This window comes from Mizuhopecten yessoensis, unplaced genomic scaffold, assembly GCF_002113885.1.
Source record: "Mizuhopecten yessoensis strain PY_sf001 unplaced genomic scaffold, ASM211388v2 scaffold10087, whole genome shotgun sequence".
NCBI lineage: Eukaryota > Metazoa > Mollusca > Bivalvia > Pectinida > Pectinidae > Mizuhopecten > Mizuhopecten yessoensis.
In genome coordinates, this window is record NW_018408372.1 from 540,977 (window position 1) to 564,167 (window position 23,191).

A 23,191-nucleotide genomic window follows, 5' to 3' on the forward strand; every position below is an offset into this window, starting at 1 on the left:
GAATGAAAATGACCTTGACCTACTTTCAAGGTCACAGGGGTCAAATGTGTCAAACACTTCAAACGACTTCTTCTGAAGAACTGAAAGGTATAGAATCTTTATATTTGGCTGGTGGCTTCCTGNAAGGAATGGATTCATTAGATTTGGCTGGTAGCTTTTTGGAATATTGACCTACTTACAAGATAACAGGGAAAAATATGTCAAGCAACTTCTGAAGAAGAATCAAAAAGCATAGAATCTTATAATAATATTTTGCTGGTAGTTTCAACAGATGGAGCCAACAAAGTTTGGGAGGGAAATATTTTTAGTGCAATATAATATTTAATGATAATATTTTGCTATGACTGCTTAAATATTCAGGTGAGCGATACAGGCCCTCTTGGGCCTCTTGTTTTAAATTCCTTGATATTTTTCACATTTATCCACTACACCGATTTTAGCAACAGTTCTGAAAACTAGGCAATTTCTATAATGCACAAGTCCAACGATCATTGCAACCGACAAAGTAAACACGAGAATAGCTTCATTAGAGCTGTTTTGTTGTTTTATTAAACGGAAAAAACCCTAAAAAAAACTATCTTATAGACTTATCATTACTAAGTTAATAAGACTAATGCCTAAGTGTAGAGCTATTATACACGATCCATCCATTAAAGGCAAATGTGTTGTTGACAGCTTATGCCAGCAATTATATCTCTCAACGTCGTATATGACCATTCCACTCTAATGGATGGGCGGTGCATTGCGTACTCGCTTTTCATGAAGACGACCGGAGTTCAATTTCCCGATCGGACGTGGACACGTGTTGGGTAACCCGCGCGATCTCGCCGGTTTTCTCTTGGTAGTCTGGTTTCCCCCCAGAGTTTAGACATCCTGTGCGCTTTCATACGTGCCAACAAGAATGATTGATATAAAATGAAAATCATTGACGGTTTATTATTTTAATGGGGATTGTATGTGACAAATGATCTGCTTTTTCAAAATCTATCTAGGTTTCCTTGATTGACGTGTCATGTTTACTGACGAAGCTCGAGGTTTATTTATTTGACAGACTTCAATAATACATGTACAATCACCATCCTGAATTTAACTATGCCATGTTATAGTTTTATATGAGCCAAAATCACACTGAACCACTTCTGAAGTAGAAATCTTGTGTACAATTTTTTTTTTTTTTAAATATCTTAGGAACCCCTCAACAAATTTGTTTATATTTACATACTGAGATACTCACATTGAGTTATTTACCTAATCAGCACGGTTTCATTTATAGTTCAACACTAGATTAGATTTTGGTGGTCATCGGTCGAGGGTAATATGTAAAAGGTCAAGGTCAAAAATCACACTGGACCGCGTTTGAAGAATTACTTTATGTATAAGATAAATATCTGACGAACTCTCAACAAATTCAAGGAGTTCGCTACCCAATGCGACACCCGACCACCCGTTTTTTCGTGTCAGTTTTTATCATTATATTAATGCTATAATATATATTGTTTTATTCATTTCATATATAAGATTACTATACACGTTTTGTTTGTTTCCGAATTACCTCAATATCCAAAGTTATAAAATAAACTGTATATGTATCCCCCTTGTTTTTACAGCATCATATAATGTGTTTGTTTCCTTGGCTTATAATTACATTGTCTTCTACTGCATAATCAAGTATTTATTTGCCGTGGATTGCTGACAGGAAGTAATCTTGTTTTAAATTATGTACATATACGGACTGCATAATATCCCACCGACGTATTTAGTCTTAGATTACCTGTTGTATGACGCTGTCAACAGGATGCATTCTGACACCTACCTATGATTGAAGTCTGCCCGTTTATTTTATAAATAGTATGTTAATTTGGCCAGGTTTATTGTTTAAATATTTTGTCAATTCGAGACGTAATCTTGTTGATGCGGACTGCATAATATTCCACCGACATAGTCCGCATGCTATTCAACTGACGTATTAAGTCACCAGATTACATACTATATAAATACTGTCAACAAGATGTCTACTGACACCCATTGATGCCTAACTGTGCGATAATTCTACAAAATAAATTCACTTTATAAATAGTATGTTAATTTGGCAGAAAGAGAGAGAGAGAGATTTTTGATTTAAATATGTTTTGTTCGTACCCATGTCCTACACCTATCGCCATGTGACAAATACAATCTTGATTAATCTGTTAAAAGAGCGTTGCTACCTTTGCGTTATATCAAACGACGGTGTGTATGGGTCGAATGGAGGTGATCGCATTGTTACGATGTCGAAGTGGTTTCGGATAGCTTGGGCAGATACACGACACCCAAGAAATGTGCAGCCACTCGAGATCTCACTCGCGGGAACAAAGCGAGTCGGCAGGCGCAAGAGCCGTGCACGTGTCTGACGGTGTTCCCAAGCAGTCGTTACACGGGGTCTGGCGCATGGCATGGCGGACGGTTTTACGTCGACTTATACATCAGTACACACGATTCAACAAAAGGTTTATACCCTTCACGATACAAACAAACCGTTGTGCATAGTGACGTTGCGATACTCCCGCATGGCGCATGACAATGTAGTCATTTCCTCTGATAATGTATGGCATCGGCAGGCGCATAGCTGCCAATAAATAATCACGTAGAAACAACCCAGCAAAAACATGTCATCTATGAAGCATATGGGATCGATGCGCACTGATGTGTTTTTTGAACCGGCAAAAAAACAATCCCCAATTTATAGGAAGGCTTCGATTTCAGAAAATCACCTCTGCATAACGATTAATTATGTGAAAGTTTCAACGCATTCTGCTGGTTAATTGCGAAAGGGTCGGTCCTTCTTAATGAACATCAAAAATAAAATGTTTCAAGGATGTTTACGGTGACATGTACATATGTTCCTCATTGTCCTAAAGAGTTCCAAGCTTTTATATCTATTAATTATCTTTTACGGTTGCTTATTAGACCGCACTAATTGGGGGACATATAAGATAGCGCGCAGGTTATTTTGGATAATTAAGAAAACTACACGACTTTCATGGGCTTGATTTTTTTACAAAGTCATTCACCTATTTCTGGGTCGTTCGAGGTCCTTCGGGTTAATGTTTATATGTTTCAAACAGGAAACATGTCCATTTTTCTGAAATGCATTACGTTTATATATATTATACAAAGATGTCACCGTAAACAACATTTATTGATGACAGTTGGTTCATTAAACAAATTAATGTCGGATTTTATACATGGATCACGGATAAAACATTACATTTTGACAAATTGATTCCTGATCTTGTAGTCATATCAATATGTGTCAGATTAATGGGCCTCTAACAACAGTTACAGGCTTGTACGCTTCGTGCTATTTTGCTTTCTGTTAATTGGAAACCAGTTTGCAAAGTTCGGAAAATTATATATAAATAATGAACTCGGGACGGGAAATGTACACGGCCACAGCTGTTATTTACGGCTTGACATTGAACTTTAGCACTCGATTGTATTTATCTTTCCTTACAAAACTCCTGTTTATAATTTCTTAAATATAACGTATTCTGAAAACAATAAACTATTGATATTTTTAAATTGATTTAAAATCGTCATCTGAGGACAAGAAAATTATCTTGTATATTATTTCAGATATGTCTCGAAAATCTTTTAAAGAAACTTGGTTTAGATTACTTAGTTTCATATATATATCCTATTTCATACAAATTATACATTTTTGTTAAAATACAAAAGTATGAAGCATGTTTTCCTTGTACTTGCAATCCTCCAAGTTAAACACATATTTATACATACATATGATACAAATCACTCGTGTAATACAATTAATAATGAACAAAAATATGCAATTCAAACCATAACAGTAGATGCACATGGACGCATTCACAACACACATGGACGCATTCACAACACACATGGACGCATTCACAACACGCATGGACGCATTCACAACACACATGGAGGCATTCACAACACACATGGACGCATTCACAACACACATGGAGGCATTCACAACACACATGGAGGCATTCACTACACACATGGACGCATTCACAACACACATGGACGCATTCACAAAATACCGAAAATGTCAACAGATCCGTAATTCGAACACAGAATTGACAACACTATGAAGAAAGCAACATAGGAGATCATTGAAAAAGTACAAGGAGAATAAGACCAGGTGTTCCGGAAGGATGCGCGTCTTCTGCTTCACTGACGACACACGCCTTGAAAATCTCAGTAATGCCACGTCCTCGTAGCTAGAAGGGGATAGTGACAATATAGACAACAAGGCACATCTACACTAATGAGTATAATTATAAATATCGACTCTCGTAGCTCATAAAGATATCATATATCCCAATATGGTCATAGATGGCGACCATAACGCTTGTCCACAGTTTTCATTAACCTGCATCGTTGGAAACCCTGTGTGGTACATATGTATGTTTGTCGATCAGCACTTGATATTCATCACGTAAGTCATTATTTTAGGAGCAAGCTCTTGAACACAAAATAAGTGTGATATGTAAGAACCGCAGATTAGGTAATTAATGATGTTACTATCAAGAAAGGGGAAAAGCACAACCGGAAGATCGAAGTCGTGCCGCTTATTGTAGTAGGAAGCTGTCATCGTTGGTCATGTTGTAGGAAAAGATCGGGGTAAGTTGCCGACGTAAAAGAATATGTAATGTACAGGACTTCAGGCTCAGTAGCGTATATACGATCGACATTGTAAATGCATTTTTTTGTTATTTAGAGACAATATATCGCCAATATCTGAATATGAAATTCAAGGACTTAACTAGGTTTTGTTACATGTACAAATATATTCATCATGAAATTCAGCCTCATTTGAAAAGATGAGAAAGTCGACCAGATGAGGGGCGAAATTAGTTCCAGGACGAGGTTTATACTGTTTGTAGCTAAAAGGATGATGGGTTGAAAATACTTTAGCAAATACTCGCTGAAGTCATCGATGGTACTAAATGTTGTCCATATAGATAATATATTACGTGTTGCAGTCTGACATGTGCACAATGCCTAGCACTGAATGTATATACTATATAACCTTGTGGAAACAAAGGTTAACCTACTTTAGAGAGTTAGAATCTAAAATCTGAAGATATAACTTCTCCTTTTATAACCCCAAAAGCTTGTTTTTACATATCTGCAATTCGTCATTAAGGAAATTTTGTTTATATCGGCCAGGTTTTTTCCCCCTATGTACAGCCTTGACAGAAACGTTTTACTCCATATGGTAAACAGCAGTGAACCTCACCACTGCGGAATTAGGGGGATTTGTTGGCTTTACCAAACACTTATATGGAAGTGTACAACGTACACGTCTTTCAATATAACCGCTGGCTGGCCTCACCAGAAGCCATAGAAGAGTTTGATCGCGACTGGCTAATAACTATATATATACAATGTACATACAATGTATATCTGGTCTAAACACGCTGACCTCACCCTGTCAGTTTGAAAGGCGTTTACTTTGCACATAAACGACGCATTAGCTGACGTGTCCTATCTGACGAGTCTGACCCGTATCCCTTACTTTTACGAGCCAGTCTCTTTAGGAAGAAAGGCAACATAATGTGACATATGTCTCCGAATAAATATTAAACTGAAGTCAACTCTAAGTAAATCAAATACGTTACGTTATTCCCTGCTTTTTTCACGGGCAAGTCTTTTTGATTAATAACGTTTTACAGACCGCATTGTATGTGTGTGTGGTTACTTCCGCGGGCGCATTCTTTGTTGTGGAACATAGATACAACAGAAAATCCAGATGTTTAATTTCCCGGGCAGGCATTTTGAAGGACTTGCCCTGAAAATAGAACCTTCATGGGTACGATCTAAAAGTAAAATCTGATCGGTTGTGCTCAGGTATCATAATAAAAGGATGTCAATTTCAATTAAATTCAAGTTTATTCCGGGGGCCTTACGACCCATAGGTACACATAAATATAATACATAATATTACATACATATTTGGAGAGTGATCTCTCATGACATGCATACAGAACACAGAAAGTAACATATACATGTCTGTATAAGATACACAAACAACATACTGACAGAGACGGGAGGTAACTCCGCGGCGATTTTACCTTGATTGCGATTACATAAATGCTGAGTCAATCTACCAATTATTACTAAGTTTAATGAATACATATTGTACACCATTAGCAATAATACCTGTATTATACAGACATACACACACAGAAGTATAACTGTGTCGATGGTAGGGATCTCAATACTTTTAATCAAATAGCCTCAGTCTGAATACCTCGGGGCGAAGCCAGATCCTGGATATCATCCTGGAAGCATGCTTGTGTTGTTTTCTTCATGTCAACAATGCACGGTTATTCATTATTTATGCATAATGGACATCCAAAGCGTTGTCAAATTATAACTCGAAGAAAAAATGAAAAATCTACACCGCTGGTCTACATTACACACCCAGATATCATGGCCCTACATCGTATTTGTATGTAATATTTTATCATATTCGACTAATGAAGATCAGGGTTATTGATATGCCTTTATAACACTCCATCAAAGGCATATACTGGACAAATATCAGGACCCTCGGTCTTATGGAATAAAAGAAGATTCTTAAACCTTTTTGCAAAGTTAAGCCCATGTCAACTTTTGACATCGGTCGTCAATCAAATTTGACATTTGCCCTACATAAATATGATTAAAACCTTTGCAATGCTGGTCTACATAACATACACTAGTATCAATCCTCTAAACCTTATGTTTTTTTTGAAAAAATGTTGCTTGAAGGTTTGTAACTTTTCTGATCCATGTGACCTTGACATTCGGTCCGCTCATTTATATGAGGGACTTCCATTACTCTTTGCTTGGTATCTACTTGTCAAATATCATTTTTCAAACAGTACTCCAAAATAAAATGTTGACGGACAGATGACGGCGCTGCAACTTGGCATAAGCTCACAGGTACTTCGTGCTAGGTTAGTAAAGTTGTATAAACATCTTTGTGTGATTTAACCATAGTTGTGTATGTTTGTGTTGTTGTCTAACTAAACCACATTGCTGAATACTTCCAGCATGCTATTTTATCAATTTAAAAACCTACCCTTAGTTCCAAACGAGTGCAACCATTTTTAAGCATATTGCTATTATTTCGGAGGGATGAAGAGCCCGTCATTTTATTGTTAATCAATCAAACATATTGTAAATAAAACATTAGAACATCAATAGCTAACCGTATATATTGTACCCAGTTCTGCTAAGTCAAGTCAGTTTTACTTTTTGCATCGTGGATATACTATGCCTCTTTAAAAAAATGATGAAGCAATTACACATTCTTCCCTTCAGCTTTCTTCATCATGCGATAATTTACAATTAATTAATGTTGATGTTGGAAATGTTGATTGCATTTGAAATACAATTAGTATTAAGATTATAGTCTTTCTATGGCCATTAATTGTCATTTTCGATGTCTATAGGAATATCGAATTAGCCATTACGGGGATGTTCCAATCGAGCTTGTTGCTAACATTATATTGATTATTAGCCAATCATTCATGTTGCAATCTAAATCAAATGAATTATTGAAGTATTGGAATACTATTTTTAAATCCTGCATACCCATCTCAACGTTATTTTCACGTGTTGCATCGAAGACATAAAACGGCTCTAAAACATGATAACACGATTTCTCGTTGCTCCGTTGAAGTTTCTTCATCATGCGATATTTCGGAATAATTTAATGTTGCTGTTAGCTGTATTTTGAAAGACGATTAGCCTTAAGATTATAGTGTTTCTATGGTTGTCAACTGTCACCAATGCTATCTCAGTGGAATATCGAATTATCAATTAACGGACGTATTGGGTTGCTCTATAAAGTTTCTCCACGATTAATATTCCGATCATTTTCCACCGCTGAAGACGTCAGTAAAATAAGCCCATCACAGAGGATATGTGTCTAATTTTATTTTCTAATCCGTTGGTCATTACAGTTTTACTGAGTTGGAACGTATTTTCTTCTTGCCTCTTACAATACTCAATCCTGCACCGGTTAACCACTTCAGCTGTTCTGAAGAGTTGTGCTCTTTTTCTTTCAAGATTAAAAAAAGGCTGATGCTTTTATTAGAGTGCTGTGATATCAGCAATGCAATCAGTGTGATTCTGTGGTTACCTTTCTCAAACGTCGTCGACGATATAAATAGAAGTCGACGATCCAATTAAGAACAGCCATGCTCGCAAATGTCTAAAGTGCAAGTTGGCGTCGTTTTTTATTTTTCAAGTATCGGTGTCACTACGAGTACAGAAATACAGCCTTGTTGAATCCATTTTTCAGCAGCATCAGTTCCCAGTTAAACTTTCGGACATTCGTTAAAACATAGAAAATACGTGGACTCCTGCTTGAATGTGGAATGGCACAATTAGTGTTGGCTGAATTTACCAGACACACGTTTCACGAACTGTCCAAACAGTTCTTCGTATGAACGACGTACACGTTCTGAGCTGTTTACGTCAGGTCGATAAATAAGTAGTAAAGTGTCATGTTTTCACATCAAGAAGCGCAAGAGCTTCGCTGAACAAATTTCAGATTTCATTCTCAATTGTCTTCTACCTGTTTGCATTTATTTGCAATGAGCATTCTGTCATACACTGGTAAATATGTATGAGTCAGAAAACCAGGGCCTGTATTCATGAAATTGTTCTCAAGCTCAAACTCAGATTATGTGGTTAAGTCCAATTTCTGGTTGCGGTCTTAAACCATGAAAATATCATATTTTGAGAATGATTTGGAAGATTTTTTGAGATTCGTAAAAGTGAATACCGTTTTCAATGTCTAGTCTTGCCGTTTTGACCGCGTCACATAAGTGAAATATGGTTCAAGAGAGTTTGATTGAGAACATATTCCAATTTCGATTACGAGGACGATTTCATGAATACAGAACCAGAGACATTTCAATCATACTTTATATATCAAAAATAATAACAAGCAATATATAAAACATATTTTAATATATCTTAGACGACATTTCAATTAAATTAGTGCCATACAAATGACCTCTCTAATTTCCGTTTCTTGTCTTACATCTTAACACTCTCCTTATCCATTTGTGTGAAACTCCGAAACAGTTTATAATAAATAGGACAATCAATAACTGAACGACTATAAACGTAGATGTTTTTTTCCAATAATAGCTTTTGATAAAACGTGATCTGAGATTTTGGAATTAAAAACAGACTTATAAAAGATGAAATTCGTCCTCTACTTCAGAGGGGGAGTTACACTGTTTACAATATCTACGTTCTCTAGGTAAATCAGAATACCTTCCAACTTCTACAGTTAAAGAGTGTTTAGATGTACGGCTCTGAAGTTCGTCTCGGATATAAAACATTATATATCTAAATGAAACGCTGTGTAACCATTAAAATAATAGATTCCTCACGAGTGTTCACTTTAGACAGGTTTCAATGTATATTAAAGATAAGTCATTAACAAATAGTTTTAAATTCGTGATGATTCTTTTTACACAATAAACTTAGCTTAAAAGCGTAACTAAGACTATTTGCAACAACTAAGTTAACAATAAAAGAAAAAGATTTTTTTTGAACGACAATGCGTATTTGTTGTTTTTAGTCATTATATTATATGGTAGAGGTTATTGCCAAGCTTCGATGAGATCAGTTACGTCAGGGAGTGGAACTCTTGTCCGACATAACGTCATAGAGAATCAAAGGACAGGTTTAGGTACCAATAGGTAAATTGTTTTATCTCTTTTATCCACAATAAAATGCAAATAAAAAGAATATACTACTTACAATATCGTTTCAGCGTAAGCAACAAATTAGCTTAAAGTGATACATGTATCGGTACGACCTATAATTGTCCAATAATTCCATCAAAACAGGGAATATATAATTTACTGAAAGTGGTGGTACAGTATACGATCATATAATTAACGGATTCTTATTGAATTGCGGATATATTGCAGTAAGCCTCAGTATACAAGTGCACATGTAATGCCCCTCGTTGTATTTGCCACCTCGTTCACCGCCAAACTATTTCATTGTCCCTGTCTTTTTTCTTTTTTGTTTAGAATTCATTGAAACATTTCCATCAGCTTATCGTAAAACCTCTTCATAATAACGAAATTTCTCTGAACAAATGATGGCAGTATAACGAGGTTTTACTGGTAATTTGTTATAAATTGGCATATCATAATGATAAACCAGGAAACGATCACGCAGTTCAATTTTGATCCGCTACAAGGAGGAAGAATACTTAAAGACGGTGTCTACTTGTACACAGCATATACTACATTGTATTTTAACTGTGAACGGTGAAATTCAAACTAGTTGTATATCGACATAACCAGAAATGGGTACATGTAGATATTCACAGAGCGAGTGTTAACCGGTGCAGAGTACAAGGCTGAAGATGTATCTATGTTTGTAGTTACTTGAGAACAGGCGGACTGCATCACGTAAGATTCGTATCACTCTGCATGTAATACAAAACTTTTCTCGATTGTTCAGTTTCAAAATACATCATTATAATAACGCTGCCACATGTAGTATTGGTCTTAAGATATCAAGTTACGAACATTTTGGTCAAAATAACAGGTTCATATGCATGTTATAAAAAGCTTTATAAACACATACTTTATATAACAAACATATAGCTATTTTAACGGCATCGTATTATAAAAGTTGCCACCACTATCAGTAAATTATTTCAAATAAATCTGTGTGTCATATCCGGCCACTCAAACTCATTCTCATGAGTCAGGTGACTAATTGATGCGACACACAAATTAGCCTCATCCGCCACCTCCACCACCGGCACGTCGGGAGGGTCTGTAGCCCGCTCCTCCTCCACCGCCCATCAACGGACTGTAATCTGTAAGAGTAATATATAAGACAGAGCTGAATTCCTTATAGAATACGTCGCTTAGAATAGAAAGAATAATAAGCATAGTTACAACGAAAATGAAAATAAGATGTCAATACATCTCGTAACAGTAGCTTCCAAGGTTACTATCGTGATATAATTGAGGTTTAAACACCATTTATCAAAACAAATGGAGTATCTGTTGGTTATTATTATAATGATTGATATACTTGTATAATATTTGTTAATGCCCATGTATGGCCTCGATGAACGCTCTGGATGTGATGAATTATTTTAGCTGAAGGAAATTTAAGCGGTTTTCTGCACCTTTCTGTTTTTAATATATTTGTTGTATCTTTTGTTTTCCCATTATTTTTTGTTTTTATTTTCAGTGTGTTACGTGTCCTCGAAATGGTTGTGGTTGAATGTAGCTTTCACTCTGAGATGGAACATGTGCTAGTCAACACGGGTTAAGCAGGTTGACAAACGTCATATTTATTCCCGAAAACTGCGTCACAATAAAAGTAATAAATACAGTAATCCAACAAGAGGCCCAGAGGGCCTTATCATTCCCCTGTTTCTTTTGTTACATGGAACTGACATATAGGTAACTTCAGACCAAATTTGGTAACTAGAACACAAGACAGTTAAAATATCTTAAACGGTTCTAAGGATATTGTCGTTTGAAATTTCAAATTTTAGTTTTAAAGCTTTTAACCCATGTTGACCCTTCGGGCCAGGTGAGCTAAAACGAATTACACTGTATCATACAGCTGTTTCGCTCTTTTGGACATTTTTCATTTTAAGGCAGAGTAAATTCAGGGAAAATCTCAAAATCATTTTTCATTTCATCTGTATTAAGGATACCTGTCCTCCTGGTCGAGACAAAACACCAAGGAATTATCTTTTAGTGTTCCTTCCTACAGTGATATCCCCTGATTTTTATTACATATACAATTGATAAACTTCTCTTGGCTTATGTCACCTAACTGGGTCTTTTTTCAGATTTTTTTTTAATAATAGTTTATACTAAAAACAAAAGACTCAGTGCATGCTACAGTTTATGGCCGTAGTATAGAAATCTAAAAGTTCACTCTCCTGAAATTAACCCCTAAAACGTCTTCTAAGAATAGTATAAAATGATTCTGCCCATTTATTTGAATATTTTGGTTGTGTGGCATGGAGAAAATACCCTGAAACCTGTCGATTTCAAACGAAGTCGAAAATAGCAGAAAACGCTACGTTCTATATAAAATAATTTTTGAAATGACCCCTGCATTTGCTTGTCTATCTCCACGCTAGGTCTACCCCAAAATGAGAAAGGTCTTTTAGGACTCGGTGATCGGTGATACTAAGGACAAAACTGTTGGAAATCCAAGTTGCCTAAGCTACTGTTGAAACAAAGACACAAGTGCGTAAAACCCCTTAAATTAAGAATTCAAAATTGTACAGGAGTAGGAGTTAATTTCTAATTCAGGAATCTGGAAAATGTGTATGTAATAAACCATGTAACTACTGAGGATAATCTATCAGCAGAGTCTACCAACTTGTATCATACAGTTGATTTCACCTTTTAAATTGTGTAACAGATACCATCATACAGCTGTATGTTCCTTCTATGACCCATCGTTGATGTCAGGGCAAATCGAAAATACAAAATGTCTAAACATGAAAAATAAAAGTAAGTGACGCATTTTAAATATTCACGACATGATAAATATTATTCTCTTTTAGTTTTTGTTTTATATACAACAACAAATATATAAGTAACTACTTATTTTATATCTACTATTTATACCGTCTATTGACCGGACTTACCTGTACCATATCTACTTTTTATACCGTCTATTGACCGGACTTACCTGTATCCCTAAGCTTTGGTTTGGCTTTGAACCCTTTTGGTGTTTCTGAGGGATCCTCTCTCTGTAAAGATAACAATTAGGACCATAAGTGTCGTAATAAGAAATATAACATACACGTTTAGATAGCAAAAACACTGATCAAATACGGCCAACATTTCAATGTCCACTGTCTGTGCTGTTGAAATCACGGTTTTAACATACCGCAAAAATCAGGAAACAAATATGGCAAGAAAGTGTAACCTGGATTCAGGGCATTTCTTTCCCGTTCTAGCTGTCACAGTAAGTAGTGTATGAGACTAAACACCTGTTAAATTCAATGTTAAAAAGGGTCTCACAGTTACAACAACTTTGTTACAGTTATTGTACGTGTATATATTCATGTAATTTTAAGAACATGCCCCCTTTAGGCGAACCAGCCAGCTTAGGTGTTCCTTGACAAGCTGCAGACATTTCATAATGCCCCAGAAATCTAATAAGGATACTATTATATATTCAAAAGTGATGAAAAAGGAAATGTTGCAAAGGGAATAACACGTTTATGTCTGTATTGTTTCTACGCACAGGGCACAATATCCCTATTGTTCAAAAAGTCTCATTATAAGTCAATTATACCGATCATGCAGTGGGACGTCGCTGACAATTGGCCAGCTCAATGTTCCTACTTATAATTTGATGTAACTTTGTATTTTTCGGAGGTTATGGTCTCTGTAACAAAATGTACCATCTCAGAATAACTAAGAAAAGAAAGAGCGGGTAGAAAAGTAAAGTTAAGAAGATGGTTTCAAGAGTTGCAAAGAGGCAGCAGATCAATTTTGGGTTTCCCCAAAGTCCCTAAGCATAATAACTCAGAAAACACCCCAATCTGATGGTGGCCTCACAACTCTTCCATGCATGCATCGGGAAAGAGCACACGTCTTAATGAACAACTCACTTAACGTAAAAACGCAATACCGTTTGCAGATAAAGTAGCTTATGGATAAATCGGTCAATAATGAAAACGTGTGTATAGCACCTTGCTTAGATCCAATTGCAAGACCAAAATAATTATGGACTGTAATAAGCTTTACTTCAAATATGATATATGGTTCAGGGATAAATTGTATCATCGGAATATCCAAGGCTTCATAGAAAACACAAACATAATAATATTCAGATATTAATTTGTCTTATAAATCATTTCGTAATTATTTTTATTTTTCTTTAGGCATTAATTCCCTAGGAAATGGCGAATATTTTCGTTTCATCTTTGTCTGTCACGCAGCTCAAGTTTAATGCGTTATATCTTCATATAAAATGTTAAATGGCTTCAACTTATGTAATCACATATTTGAAGTAGTTTTCAATGTCACAGCTATCGTAAATATATATGATAAAACTGAATGAGTCAGTTCCCTTAATGATAGATTATTGTTACATCATAAAAGCGATAATCAGGGTAATTGAAATAACTGTATTGCATGTTTTCATATGAACATTAATTATTAAATCACAATTATGAGAATGATTCAGTTGTCGTTTTATGTTTATTTTCATAAAAGGAATTAGATATACATTATACGCAACGAGTTTCTATATATTACTAAATTACTATATACGAAAGATAATACATCTTCTATTACAAATTATTGCGAAAAGTCTTTCTAATGAATATTGAAACAATTTTCTTTGTCTTGATAAATAATCCAAATGAATGAGTCCGTTTTAGATGTCTAGTATATTTATCCCAAGCTTGAAACCAATCTGACGGACAGATATAAAACACAATTTAAAGAAAAACTTTAAACAAAGTCCCCCTTCACGCTCATGCAATCACAAATGCTCCGTCGCAAAAACTGTAGTCCACTCAATAGACTTAGTATTTGGTTATCAAGATTAGCGTCCTATTACAATGTACACATGTAACAGCAAATATCTTATAGTGTCGTATCTTTATGTTCGGAATATTGCAACGTGTGCTTGAGGCGGTTTGTTGGTTCATGTACAAAACAATGAGAAGCCAGGTCGGCAATTTTGAATCTCGAAATTCAATGTATGAAATTTAACCGTAAATCTGAAGGTCAATCACGGAATGGAAGCCATCTTGAAAATAGTAGTTCAAAAGTAGGTGGTTTGAAGTATGTTTGTTGGTAAATGCAATATTCTGCCAACGTTCTAACTACTCCATGAAAAGAACGCAATGCAGAATGCAGTACCTAATTATTTTCAAGCCTTTGTTTCGGTCAGGGAACAGAGCTCGTAACCTTCTTCAGCCAGTAGAAGTAAATACCCGTATGCTTCAACTTCATAAAGTATCAATAAAGTCTTCCCGAAAGATTTTCAGTTAAAAGTGTTATTTCAGTCATTTAGAGTTAACAAAGACCATGTGTTATCCCTAAACTTTAAAATTGGTCGTTATACTTGAAGAATACTACCTATGTCATATGCCACAATCCCACTAATTGTAAACGAAGTAAAATAATAGAAATCGAGTTAGAACCGTAACTCTCAGCAAATCAGAGGCATACTTATTCTGAAGCAGGTAAAACGTATGCAATTTTTCTCCTAGTGATAGTTTTATAAGTTATGGTGAGTCAGAGGTCAGTCAGGTAATGTTTGCTATCCGATTGGGAAATGTATATTATGTATCTATCACACATATACACTAGCCAATCAATGTTCCTGTGGACCTTCGTTTTACAAAAAGAATAGTATTTTAAGAGATTCTTTTCAAGCAGTTCATGACAAAATTAGTGGAAGGGAAAAACGGGCCAGAAATAATTATACCCTGGGACACAATGATGGATAATGAAACTACATCTAATGTATCCTAGCAATTTTTATTTTGCAACTTAATTACAAGAATTACGCGTAATCATATGACGTGTCGCCTGTCCCGCTTTGTCAATATAATAAGCATTTGACATAGTACATAAGGAAACGGACCTAAACGCAAAATCATAACATTGGTTTTTTTCAAGTCCACAAATTTCAGGTTTTTATCCGAAAAAGTGCAGAAATCCATGAAATGTTTTTAAAGTATTAGACTCTACTACCCATGATATAAAAAATATACCTTAAAGTGTTATTTCCCTATATAAACTATAGTAAACTTTACCCCCTCCCCAAGGGAGAACGGATAGCTCGGGGGTCCTGGAATTTACAATTTAAGTAAAGACCCTGATGATCTTGCTTTCTATGCAGAGAAAATGACTGTAATACTTCTTAGTCTGGAGAAGAAGATTTTTGAAATATTGGTTTATTTTTACCTTTGGGGCCCCGCCCTGGCCCAAGGGGTTGGGGTAGGAATCCCAATTTTACAACTTAGTAACCTCATCTACCAAGAATATTTCTGACCAAGTTTGAAAAAAATCCATCCACTGGTTCTGGAGAAGAAGTTGAAAATAAAAAAAGTTTACGGATGATGCACGACGGGACGACGGACGCCGACGGACGGAAAGCGATTAGAATAGGTCACTTGAGCAAAGCTCAGGTGACCTAAAAAGTCGATAACCTTCGTTTTACTCAAAAGAATAATATCGTAAGAGATTCTTTTCAAGCAGTTCATGACAAAATTAGTTGAATAAAAAAACGGGCCAGAAATAATTAAACCCTGTGACACAATGATGGATAATGAAACTACATCTAATGTATCCTAGCAACTCTTGTTTTGCAACTTAATTATATAACCGAGATAATATTTGAAGGTATTTCTTTAAATGAGGAAGCATTGCCCGCTGCGATCGATTCAAAATAAAATCATAATCGTGGTCTTTATATGACATAGGTGAATACTGAATAATACAATGAAATACATCTTTTGGGGTTGGTCATTATACACAGGTGGGCTTTAAGGAGGTTTTTCTGTTACATAATTTTGGATTATATCAGAGACATGGCTAAAGACATGCTAATATAAACATCACCAATAACATGCATCATAGCGTAACAACAGAGGCAGCGTGTGATTAATAACATGGCCGTATCGTTATTACATGAATATACCCAGGTAGCTGTATTACAGGATGAAAAGAAACCCAATCTGGCCCGTTAGCGTCAACCCACTGACAAGCGAGCCGTCGTAATGCACAGCACTTATTCTCATTATAGCTATTTCATTACCCGGTCTTTAATTATCCGGAAATTGGGTAGAGGACAGGAGACATAAAACCGGCTTTAGGTTATACTAACTAATCACTTAACTGGGTATAAATCAACTTACGATGACGGCTCTCTAAATTGAATTGTCATCTAAAACCAAGTCCGACTCGTCCACTGTACGGCTGGCTTAACTCTTTCTTTAGATTTGTAACATATCCATTTTTTAAAAATGGTTTTAAGTGAAAAAATTAATCCATTTTGACACGCAACTGTTACAGTAATTAATAAAGTATGCATATTAAATACATTCGAGTGTTTTTTGCAAAAGATAGGTGTACATGGTAATCAGGTGTAAAGCTTGCCCTTGAAAAAAAAGAGTCGGAGATGTTTTAGGTGGAAAAGGTCTCCGTGGAACACTCTGAGGCATGTTGTCTACGTTAACAAGTCATAGTTCTACACCTTTTAATCAATATGCAATCATATGGAAGTTAAAGGAGCTATTCTGTCGCTGATTTATATGTAAGCATTTATAGGGTCGCACGGAGTGTCTGTAGTACTTGGTACACTAGAAATGCCACGAGGGAAATGTACTGAAGATTTTCTAGGATAGGATGATATGATTTGACTTAAAATTATTTTTCAATGTTCCATTAACTTACGGAATATTATCCTGTTGGATGGATGGTTAAGTTCATATCGTACGCTAATTATAATTCAGATCAACTTGCTTGTAATTCTTCCAGTTGATTTGACCAAATTTTGAGTAAATATATATATATTACACTTCGATCAATCGTTCGAGTTTGTTGAATTAATGATCTACGCTTAAACCTATTTATCACTTAATGTTAAGTTTATTCTTCTTATAATAAGAACAACAAACCTTCAAAACATAAAAACATTGCATTTATCTAATGTATTCAATAGCTCAATTGCAGAAAAAATGTGTTTTCGGTCAACTTACTATGTTTACATGATTCTGACAATAGACATGTTATCATATCATGTTACTAATACCGAGTCTGATTGGGGTGATCATTTTGCTGATTGCTATAAAAGCTGGTTCATGTCATGATTGTGTAACTCTTCAATCATTCCGTAATGTTGCAGTTTGGTTGTTTTAACGACGAAAAAGTGATTGGAAGTACATTGTAGCAATTATTAAAATTGAGCCGTTGGTTGAATGTACTAAACATGTGATATAACTTTCAAAAATTCAATGAAGTTTTATATAAGAATATTTCCTAATTGCTTTGGAACAATAGTGTCAGTAGCAAATAAACAGAACCTCACAAAAAGTCGTGTATTCAAAAGAAACACATCTTAAACTGCATATATTAGATTTACAGTTAACATTTGCTAATTCTAGTTGAAAGCCAGCATTGCAGTTTGACAACACGATTTTGTCTTCGATACGATTAAAACAAAAGGAAATTAATCGTCTTGATCTTTTAAAACAAAACAAATTTGCAGAAAAGTGATGAAACGATAACACAGGATTAAACTGACCCTTCACCACCAGATGTACAGAGGAAAATTAAGCTAGCTGACTTCTTCTTCAATGCAAGGATGTTTTGGGTTAAAATCTTGAAAGCTTTATAAATCTTAAAGATGAAGAAAGGACTAGTATAATCATATATCTATATTGCAAGTTTATCATATAATTTGTTCAATAAGTGAAGTGACAACGTCATGAATAAAATCACAAAACATCAGTGTTTTAAACTCTTCTGTAGACTATGACATATTTTATCACTGATTACGTCACAGATTCGATGGTTAATCTTTCTGAACCGCGTCCAAAAATGAGTGCTGGAGCTTTATCTTAAAGACTGCTTCTTATGAATACCTTGATCTAAAACGAGTCATTATCTGGGTTAAGGTTTCCACTGTAATTTCAGAAAGCATGACAAACTTTGAAGAAGTGACAAAAGAGAGTCCAAGAACATGGACAAGTATCAGATATACCACTCTTGTCTATGATATCTATATCTGTATGATTTGTTCCAGCGTCTAGAAACCAAACAAGTAATATGACAACTTCAAATTGACTTATCGGACGGGAAACTCTACACGACCTTCCTATGATCCGTAATACTGTAAGTGGAAGGCAGTTTTCTCGGACATCTTTATTTGATATAATTGACCAATGTACATACGGTTCATACCTCTAGATACAGTGTGGGTGGCTCAGAGTGGTTATGCAGAATACTTGATCTAGCCTTGTTTGAGTTAACTACGACAATTGACAGAAACATATGAAGGACCCATGCCCCACTGTTATTTTTCGTACATACAGTAAGTTCTGCATAATTACTGTTTGGCTGTAACTGTAGCACGATTGGGCAAGGTCACTACGGTTGCCAAGGTAGCGCATTCGGTAACAGATATATACCAAAAGGAATTTCAGTGTTCGAATCCTGGTCATGAGACGTTGATTTGTTTACATTCCCTGCACAGTTTTGATATTTTTATGTTAGTTTATCTTGATTTTTATTTCTTTTCACTAATGTCCCGCAGGGTGCGGTTATTTTTTAAAAAGGCTTCAGTCTTGCCGGAAAAGACTATGCGTAGTTACATTTTTTGGCATTGCTATGGGAATCATTAACGTTGCCTTCATTCCCAACCGATTGAAAAATCTATAATCGCAATAATCGTTTTTTGTCATTGTTAGGATAAGAAATGGACCATGGTATCAAACCAGAACTATTGGAGTATGGAACCTTGATGAACGCTCATAAACTGAGGCTCAATCAGGGCAAAACAGAACTAAGTCGCTTTCCTTTCAAACATAAGAAAATTTGGGCTCTCCAGCGAAAGGTCGGCACCAATTATATTGAGCAAGCCATCTTCTGGCAGAGGTATATTTCAAAAGTTCAATGATTATAGCGAAATAAGTAAATGTTGGGAACATTGGCCGTTTATCATTACGGACGCGTATAAAAAAATAACTCATTTGAACAGAGGAAAGCACGTGATATAAACTGTACTAGGAAGAAAACTAATATCACATGTGCTACATTGCGTTGTTTGTTTCTACTATACGACCACAGCACAACTTACTTAATCATCAGCTCGTGAGTATTAATAGTAGTTTGTTATTCTTTATCAATCTCCAGGATTACGGCGGGAATGTAATCCGTGTAAGGATTCAAAGAAAGTAATGTTCGGTTCCGGAATACACTACATGTTGTAAACAGTTTTGTAAATGTTCAAATGAACAAGCATGCAAATTTTACGATATTATTGTATATAACTTAAATAATACGCTGACGTAATTCCTTAACGATTATATTTATGTACTGTAAATTGTCTTAAGATGAATTTTGGAAATTATGAAAACGCTTTGCAAGCATATTTGACGTCAATAAGAACTGCATCCTTTTTAACACGAAATTCGTTTGCCTCATTCTCATACTAGACCAACATCTTTGATCAGAATCAAAGAAACAGTGATCTTTTGTAAAACACTCGTTCGACATATTCACCCATTCGTCCTATGGGTGAGGTCTTGTCCAGTCACAAGAGCATACGTCTTTATGTACGGAACGCTGTATACCCCTCGAGCACGAGGGGGAAATAAACACGTTTGTCTTTCATCATTTTAGTTCTTAAGATAAACAATACATATATCTGAGGTCAGGAGGAATTCCTGATCTGATCAAACATAGCCTTGGACATAACGAAATTAATGAAACCTCGAGTTTTCACAACATTGATTCCTTACAAATATTTACGGTCAGAGATACATATAAAGGTCCTTTATAATCTTGTTAGGTTCGTTCATCAATATCACTGGAATGCCCGTTATGTTTAGGCTTATCTGTCCACTATATATCTGCCTGGATGGTATGCTTAGCAGATTGTGTTCAAATGAAAAACGAAATGCAATTTGTATGTATCTCTATTATAGGTGGAATTATATCATTGTTTCATACTTTTATACTGTAAATAGCTTGTATTTCATGAAATCGGTTTTTCATAAAGGAGTATAAAATAAGTTTGCGATTTTCAAATTTAGAATATGTGAGTTGAATTCAAAATTTCCTCATCGCCAAAACAACAGATCCGCAAAAATAACCGTTCATAGCCTCCTTCCAAAAACCTTTTCTCACCAAACCATTCCATGAAAAATGCTGTACAGTAAATCAGTATTAAATTCAAATTTGAAAAAAAAATCCAAGCAATTTGACTTACAACAACATCAAAACATCACAATGCCATATCGCACAGCATCCAATACATGACTAATACAAATTGATATGTCTATAGCTGCTGTAAAACTTTGGAAAGCAATTGATTGTTATAAAACCCCGACACGGCACTGCTGCCAATTATTGTAGCACGTCACACCGTTTTCTTTTGTGAACGTTGTTACTGTTTTGTTTATAGATAAATAAAGTTTGAGTTCGGCAGACAATTACAACAGGAGGCCAGTTTGTTTGAGGCTGTTGTCGATATCGTTTCTTTTTTGCTTACAATGAAGTAGAGCATTGCAGTCAATTTCGCTAAGACGTTCGTTTGTTTCTATTTTTAAAGTTGTATCATGTAATAATTGGTTCGGTAGGAATACTGTAGCTGAATTCTGTGCATTTCTATTCAATTTCAGGGAAAGGGTATCAACAAGTCAAAATAATATACTACCAATATACCACTATTGTAAAATATTTGATGACATCCTTTTCTAAGGCGATATTTAAAAACAAATACATGCTTCCATGCATTGTAAAGAATTGCTGTCGTTTGAAATTAGAAAAAAACAACTGCAGGGATGAAACTCAGGACCTTCACATTACAGGCTTTTCCTTTTTATAGAAAGGAGAAGACTCCACGCAAACAAATGTGCGTTGAACTCTTCATTGCAATTGTAACTGATGCAGTGACATTATTTACCTAAACATCTAACAATATGCATTGGTAAGTTGTACTTTGGATCCTCCAGAGAAAAATTGTGAACGTGCAGTGTATTACCCAATACTTACGAGGTTAATATTGAATTTTTTAAAACGGTTAAACCATTTGACTTGTTAGTACTTATAACCAAGGACCGTATAAGAAAGAGAACACAGCGGAACAATAATCCAGAGTATCAGGGTTAGACACCCTTTAAAGTACATTTTAACAAGAGAAAAATAACCTTTATAGCAATTGTCGTTGGATACCTGAATATTTGCAGGAAAACAGAATATTTTAGAAAGATTGCAATTAGACGCAAACGATATTATTCTAACTGACATGTAGCTTTGAACAGTTGAGAATCGAAACTGATCTAGCCTTATTTTCAGTTGACCTGACATCGGATATTTGAAACTTAATTGAACAGATCATTTTCCTAAAAAAGACAACCGTTAATTTCTTTAGTCAATATGCAAGTATTGCTTTTTGAAAACAGAGGCTCCAAACAAACTGCTCTTTGTTTTCCTACAGATACTATCAATGGCAAATACGCCCGATGAGCCTGTGTTACGGCTATTTAAAACTGTTGGCAAACGAATTGCAAATTTGCGACCATCAAAGTCTTCAAAGTAAAGCAAGCTTAAAAGCAGATCAATTAACGATACAGGCTACTCTTATCCCGGATCCAATCATGGTATCATAGCTAGTGTTTATCTCTTCTGTGACATGTCAAGCTATTGTATATATATGAATGAATACGGAGAAGTGATCTCGACCGTTTCCATTTTACTACCAGGGCCCGTATTCGTGAAACCGTTCTCATGTTTCTTCTCAGTTTTAATTCTGTGCTCAACCCAGCTTTCTTGTAACTCACTTAAATCATGTCAAATAATCAAAAAGTCGATTGTAAACATTGAAAACGGTACACGGCTCTATGTCTCTCCGAACCAATAGTCCAGACATAATAGCAATCGTCAACCACCAATTGCAACCGGGCGGGTAAAAGGTGGGGATCTAAACCGTTTACCTAAGTAAGCAGTGTCGTATGTGTCCTGTCTTTGATAGTTAAAACAGTACCGATCATTTGATAACATGTCCACAATAGAAGCCTTGAATCAGTCAACGGTTATATTAGAAGTAATTATCACAACAACGTAGCTCGAAAACGGTAATATTACCCTTCACATGAAAACATTCTCCCAACTGGCGGTAAAAATGAAAAACAATAACAAGACAAAAAGGGGAGGTATAACGTTCGCAAAGGGAGGATATCCATTTTGGTAATTTTAAGGGACCATCGTAAAATGTAATCGCGTAACTTGTCTAGCAATCCTATATTGGTGTAAAACGTTCAAGATCTTTGATATTTTATAAAGATATCAATACAAAGTTACGGGAAAATATTGTGAGAATAACAACACCATTCCATGTGTTAATATCCATATGAAAAAGCCAATGACAATAGAATTGTTTAAAAAAAAAT

The 23,191-nt window shown here is 35.4% G+C and overlaps 1 protein-coding gene across 1 annotated transcript in view; it reads right to left on the minus strand.

Annotated features, from left to right (window-relative positions):
- Nucleotides 1–8,978: 8,978 nt before the first annotated feature.
- The window catches only part of LOC110459480 (selenoprotein S-like), a 31,055-nt gene continuing 16,842 nt past the window's right edge, over nucleotides 8,979–23,191 (minus strand). Inside the window, exons 5-6 of the mRNA XM_021511761.1 lie at nucleotides 12,736–12,796; nucleotides 8,979–10,882 (exon numbers count right to left, since the gene is read on the minus strand). Coding sequence (XP_021367436.1) covers nucleotides 10,803–10,882; nucleotides 12,736–12,796 — 141 coding nt within the window. The 3' untranslated portion in view covers nucleotides 8,979–10,802. The remainder of the gene's footprint in view (nucleotides 10,883–12,735; nucleotides 12,797–23,191) is intronic.